This window comes from Morus notabilis, unplaced genomic scaffold (assembly GCF_000414095.1).
Source record: "Morus notabilis unplaced genomic scaffold, ASM41409v2 Scaffold409, whole genome shotgun sequence".
Lineage (NCBI taxonomy): Eukaryota > Viridiplantae > Streptophyta > Magnoliopsida > Rosales > Moraceae > Morus > Morus notabilis.
In genome coordinates, this window is record NW_010357248.1 from 419,465 (window position 1) to 425,464 (window position 6,000).

The 6,000-nt window shown below is 34.2% G+C and overlaps 2 protein-coding genes across 2 annotated transcripts; both read right to left on the reverse strand.

Moving 5' to 3' along the window:
• Positions 1 to 4,828: 4,828 nt before the first annotated feature.
• Positions 4,829 to 5,317, reverse strand: LOC21403800 (receptor-like protein 51). Its single transcript, XM_024167745.1, has one exon. The coding sequence runs from the start codon at positions 5,315 to 5,317 to the stop codon at positions 4,829 to 4,831; it is 489 nt and encodes a 162-aa protein (XP_024023513.1).
• Positions 5,314 to 6,000, reverse strand: LOC112092217 (protein TOO MANY MOUTHS-like). The gene has a single exon (XM_024167752.1). The coding sequence runs from the start codon at positions 5,998 to 6,000 to the stop codon at positions 5,314 to 5,316; it is 687 nt and encodes a 228-aa protein (XP_024023520.1).

The window sequence follows — 6,000 nt, forward strand, 5'->3', positions numbered from 1 at the left end:
TTATGAAATTGATCTCGTTTAGAAAGAAAGAAAAAAAAAAAAACGTATTAGACTCAAAAAAAATCTCAATACCTTCTGGCTTTGAAATGTGCAGAGAGTTGGTTCGTGAGTTCAAAGAAATGATGAACGGTGATGATGCCTATGAGAGTAGAGGAAGACAAGTGAAATTCTTTGAAATTAGATATTCCACTTTTTATAATTGTTCTTTTAAATAATTAAATATTTCGATTCTCTTCTAGTGAAATAGGTGTTCGCCCCCAAAAAAAAAAAAAAAAAAAAAAAAACAGATAAATTTATCGCTACTTTCTTTGCAGAGTTTTCCTTCTCGTTCGAGAAAAATTACCAATCGCAAATTAAGGTTTGTACATCTTCTATTGAAACTCTTGGCCAAACAATCTAAATCACATGTACGCTAACAAGATTTAAGGGCAAACTAAAAACACCTAAAATCACATTACCACTAATTTCAAGTATAGGTTCTTATTGATTTCAGATATAACCATTTCAAATTTGAAAAGAAAAAGACTTTGCCATGAAAATTGCATGTAGAATTGACTTCTCCCCACCATACACCCTTTACCGCCACTGCACCTCACAAGATTTGCTACAGGTTTTTGTCTTCCCCAAACTTCACTTCACCGCATGTGCACAGAGGCTCAAAGCGAAGGAAAAAAAAAAAAAGAAAAAAAAAAAGAAAGATGGGCATGAAGAAAGAGAAAAGGGATGGTCAAAAGAAAAAAACAAATAGTAAACCCTCTAAATCTGGTGCTTTGTTTGATTATGTTGCAGATGACCCGCACGTGAGTGTGAGAAATACCCGGTGCAAAATAAAATAATAAAAAAATAATCGTAATGTTAAAATTCAATTGTAATTGAAGAGAAAATTTAATTCTTTGAATAAATTAATAAAGAAGGTTTTATATAACTCTACAAACATAATAATAAAATATTAAATTACTTTTATTAATAAAGATAAATAACTAAATAATCAATCTTAATTTTAAAACAAAAATAAATATCGTTAACAACTCATTTTAAATTTATAATGCGCATGTAAGAAACATTAAGAGTTTGCCAATTAAAAAAAACTAAAAACTAAAATACGACTTTATAAATAATTCTTAACTTTCTACCGATGTCAATACCGATACCGATGTCAATACCGATACTAATATTGATGTCAATGCCAATATTAATACTAATGTCAATGTCTAACATGGACCAATTAAAGAATAGAGAAAATGCACAAGAGGTGGAGAATTCAACCAACCAAAGATGAGGGAGAGATAGCAATGTCAATACTCAATATGAGTCAATCAAAAAAAGAGAAGAAAGAATGTAAATACCACTACCCAATATAATAGTACTTAATATAATACTGTCAGAGTCCAAACAAAAGCAAGCGGTGCAGTGGCGGTAAAGGGTGACAATGAGTAAATGTCTTTCTTCATAAAAAATTAGAAGAATGTCATTTTGTTAATTTCACTTTGTTAGAAAATCATTCATGAGGGTGACACAGCAATGCCTATTCATGATGTATTTCGGAGGTGCAAACATGAAAAAATGATAAAAGTTAGGGTGTGACTTGTGACTGAGGAGGAAACTTCTACTTTTTTTCCCTCTTAGGTAATGGAAGAAAAATAGATCTCCTTGATTTTTGGATTCTACTTGTTTGTTCTGGTGTATAAAACAGGAAGTTGGATTTGATTCTTTTTCAGAATAGTTGCCCACATTGTGAAGGGAATCTATCTGGGTCAGAGGTTCATAAATGGAGCAAATTGTATTAATTTTTGTATTAATTTTTTTAATACAAAAACTATCTCTTGTCTAGTCAATGTTTTTAAACTTTGATATTTATATTACAATGGTGTTATGTGGAAAAATGTGCACTAATATGTTGGACGGCGATAGCGCTCTATATGACTCTGTATTTGTCACGTCAGATAGCAATCAACATCTATACCTTATTTTCCTTCTGAATGATTAGAAAGGCTAAGTGTATGAACGAATTCTTAGACCACTGACCATTCGAGACCATCGAGGCCTGTATAAATTGTGCATTGGAAGCGCCACAAGAGTCAGCCGAACGAAGCTGCGCCTTGTTTGCTAGTATAGGCGTCGATGGCAGAATACGGGTTACGGAGTACCTCAATAAAGATCCCTAACACATGCAGGTTGCATATGGGTTCAAAAGATGTCAGTAGCGCAAGGATTAATTATGAGCCCCTAAAATCGCCTGTAACGGACGGTTGAGGATTATAGAATTTGCAGAGCCGTAATAGGGGATAAATTGGATGAGTGAACAGTACAAAAGGTATTGACAGGCTATGATTTGGGCCCATAAGGTAGTAGGCCACTCGAGTAGATAAGCCTACAAAGAAGAACTGCCCAAGAAGTAATCTTTGGGCTATAAAAGGGGCAAAGCCCTAAAGGATCGAGGGGATCTTTTTCAGAGGTAATAAAAGTAGAAAAAAGATATATACAATACACAGTGGATGTAACTCTTGATTAACAGAGTGAACCACTATAAATCTTGTGTGCCTTTTACATTCATTCAAGTATCACTTTCGCACTTCTTAAATTACCACACTACAAAAAGTACTTTAGCAACATTAACCCAAATTTATAACGATTTCAGGCCGATAACCCAACAGAGTACCAAGAAATAACCCGACATAATTTTGTTGGCGAAATTCAGCCGTCAACAAATGGTAAACAAGTATTTTGAATGAATATGGATGTTTAAAGTAAAAAGGGGTTAGAACTAATAATTTTCTACCTATCTACACAGATTTGGAGTACAACTGTGCTAATCTTTCTTATCTCCATGAACGGAACCAAGCGAGGTTTAACCCCAGTGAATTTATTTTTTAAAAAAAAACATAAATATATATATGTGTGTATAATTTATTATATCAATATGCACAAAATCCACATTAAACATTAAAAATTTGATCTTATAATCTTACTATTATTATTTTCTAATTATAGATTCCTACCAAGTTCCAATAAAAATTTATAGCTTCATCACTATTTATCTCCATCATGAGGATAATTTTGGAATCCAAAAGTTATTGTGGTTAGTGGGTAAATAGTGAAACAGAGCAAGAAAACAATAGAGTAGGCAGCTAAATTGTACCTCATTATACTGTATACAAATAGTAGAGCAATTTTAATTTTGCAGCTCTAGCCTCCAGGAGGGAAAAGGGAAATAGGGTGGGTGGGAATTGAGTTCCAGCTCTTACAAATCTTATTTTGTCCTTTGAAGTCAGCTACGTTTGTTCATAAATTAGAATTATAAGATTAAAATTATTTTTAATTTGTGTGTATTTTTTATAAGAAAAAATAATATAACGAATTATAAATTATAATTCGAATTAGGGTACGAATTCTCTTACCAAACGTCACCATAGTCTTGTTTCATCATAGGTCTACACCTCTTGTCCTAAGAAGCCCCACTTCTTCATGTGCTCTTTTCCAATTTCAAACTAAGCAATATTTACACACTAAATTCCAAATATAAATTGGAGAATAACATGGTCCGTACCAAAAAATATATCATAGTGTTAGTATACAGTTTTGAACCGTAAATGGCATTAGGAGTATGACTAATGTTATAAGCTACCATTAATGTTGTATACTAGCTAGTAATAGAAGGTGAGTTTCCCTGAAAGAGGCTCACAGACCTTCTATTAGTGTGGTGTTTAACATTGTAGTTGCGTTGAAATATTTTTCTAAAAGTATTATCAAATCAAATAAAATATAACAATATAAGATAATTTAACGTAACTTAATAAAACATAGTTTAGAATCATACTTGCACAAAAATCGCCGTATAAATTTTATGAATTAGACTAAATAACACTTGGTTCCACCTATAATGTATTCTAAGCTGTTACACTACCATCTCATGCACTTGATTTTATCCTTTATAAATGCTATAATGATCTCAAGTCATGAACTATGTGCATTTACACTGTAGATTCAATTATTTTTTTCCCATTGAGAATCTTATCAATGTAAATGCAGATCTACAATTGGGTGAGTTTTTCTCCCTCAATTTGATGTCCCCACCAAAGCAATTGTCCCACCTTTATATTTTTGCAGGATCCTTTAATTGGACAAACATGAGTCTTGTGACATTCAAAGAAATTACTCAGAGAAAGCACAATGTGTTCCTAAGATAGTACCAAATGATGTTCTCTCTTGCAAGCGTATGGAACCCTCTCAAGAAAAGTGGTCAAAATAAGGGACACCATATTTAAAGGAAAAAACTATTTGCAGAACTACCAACAACAAAAAAAAAAGATAAAAATAAAGGACCCTTACCAAACAAAATAATTGGAATGGTGGCAATTTTCCTTTGATACTTGATGCCAAATGAATTATTGAGATTTCTCTCTGAAAAGCCTATAGTAAGGCACTGACATCATTAAATCACTATATTTTGAACAATGCCTCAAACTAAAATTACTTAGCTATAGAAGAAAAGTTGATACATACATCAGAAAAAAGACCGAGATTTCTGTTAAGTTTTTAGTTGATTCTTATGCATCTACAATATCAGATCCTGCAAAATCCCAATAAATCCTATGTAAGACAGTTGTAAATTCAACATGTTCAGAAAGAACATCCCTATGGTCATGACATAAACATTACAACATGTTAGAATTAGTAGATGTTTGGTTCATAGATTTAAAATCATGATTCAGAATCATTCTTATTTTACGGGTGTTTTTTTTTTTAGAAAAAAACACCGTAAAGAATCATGAATCGTGATTCAAAATCAAGAAATGCAGGAAACAAACATCTCCCTAATATTCTAAAATCACACTAGAAGAAACAACATCTGATGCAAGACCAAGACACCAAAACCACTAGGAAGAAAAAATTTATTGCCAAATGGAGGAGCATGAGAGCTCATCAAGGGCTGTTTGAGATCATCAGAGCCACCATTAATCTTGTTTCTTCCACAAATAGTAACTCCAATCTTCACACTATAAGCCTCAGAGGAACTCAAACAAAGTCCTAGATTCCCACTAAGATCTAGATTCCTTCCCAGCCTGTTCAAGAAACTTGCATTGAAAGGCACAATTCCACCCAAGAAATTCCTGCTCAGATTCAAGTGGTAAATATGTGGGAGACCCCCAAAACCTCTTGGAATCTCTCCTGTCAATTTCTTGTTTTGCAAGGACAAAGTGGTCAGATTCTTCAGCTGTGAAAAGCTCTCTGGTATGGTTCCAGAGTAGCCAGAATCAGCAAGCCTTAGCTCTTGTAGCCTCACAAGCTTACCAAGCTCCAATGGCAGAAAATTCATGGACATGGGATTCTCTCATCCATTATGAAATACTGCAAGCTCTCTAAATTCTCTATTTCTTGTGGGAATTTCCCACTCAAATGGTTGTTGCTCAAGGCCAAAAACACCAATGAATTGAGCTTCCCAATAGTACTAGGAATCCCACCAGTGAGCAAATTGGAGCTCAAGTCAAGCTTTTGAAGCAGACCCAGTTGGCCAATTGTGCTTGGGATTGTGTTTCTAATCATGTTGTAGCTCAAATCAAGCCCCACAAGGTTTTTGAGATTGCCCAATTGGTCTGAGACACTGCCTGTGAGCATGTTGTAGCTCAAATCAAGGTGCACTAAATTGGTCAAGGAGAAAATCTCTTCTGGGATTGTGCCTGAGAGGCGGTTCTGAGACAATGTAAGGATTTTTAACGATTTCAGATGAGAAATCTCCGGTGGGATTGGACCGGTTAGAGCCGGGTTCGACCGGAGACTAAGCTGCTGAAGTGTAGAAGAAGAAGCAAAAGAAGAGTTGGAAACAAGATTGGGGTTGGTGATGGTGAAACAATTGAAGAAGAAAACGGATTGGAGATAAGGAAGATTGAAGATTTGGAAAGGGAAAGTTGTCGTTTTCTTGCAAGTGGGGTAAGGTGGATTGCCAAAGTCAAGCCTTGAGACGTGGAGAATATTGTTGTCGTCGTTTTTAGTACTAGTCAT

Bases quoted from the DNA above. Each gene is read 5' to 3' on its own strand.
- LOC21403800 (XM_024167745.1), bottom strand. From the start codon at position 5,317: ATGAATTTTCTGCCATTGGAGCTTGGTAAGCTTGTGAGGCTACAAGAG.
- LOC112092217 (XM_024167752.1), bottom strand. From the start codon at position 6,000: ATGACTAGTACTAAAAACGACGACAACAATATTCTCCACGTCTCAAGG.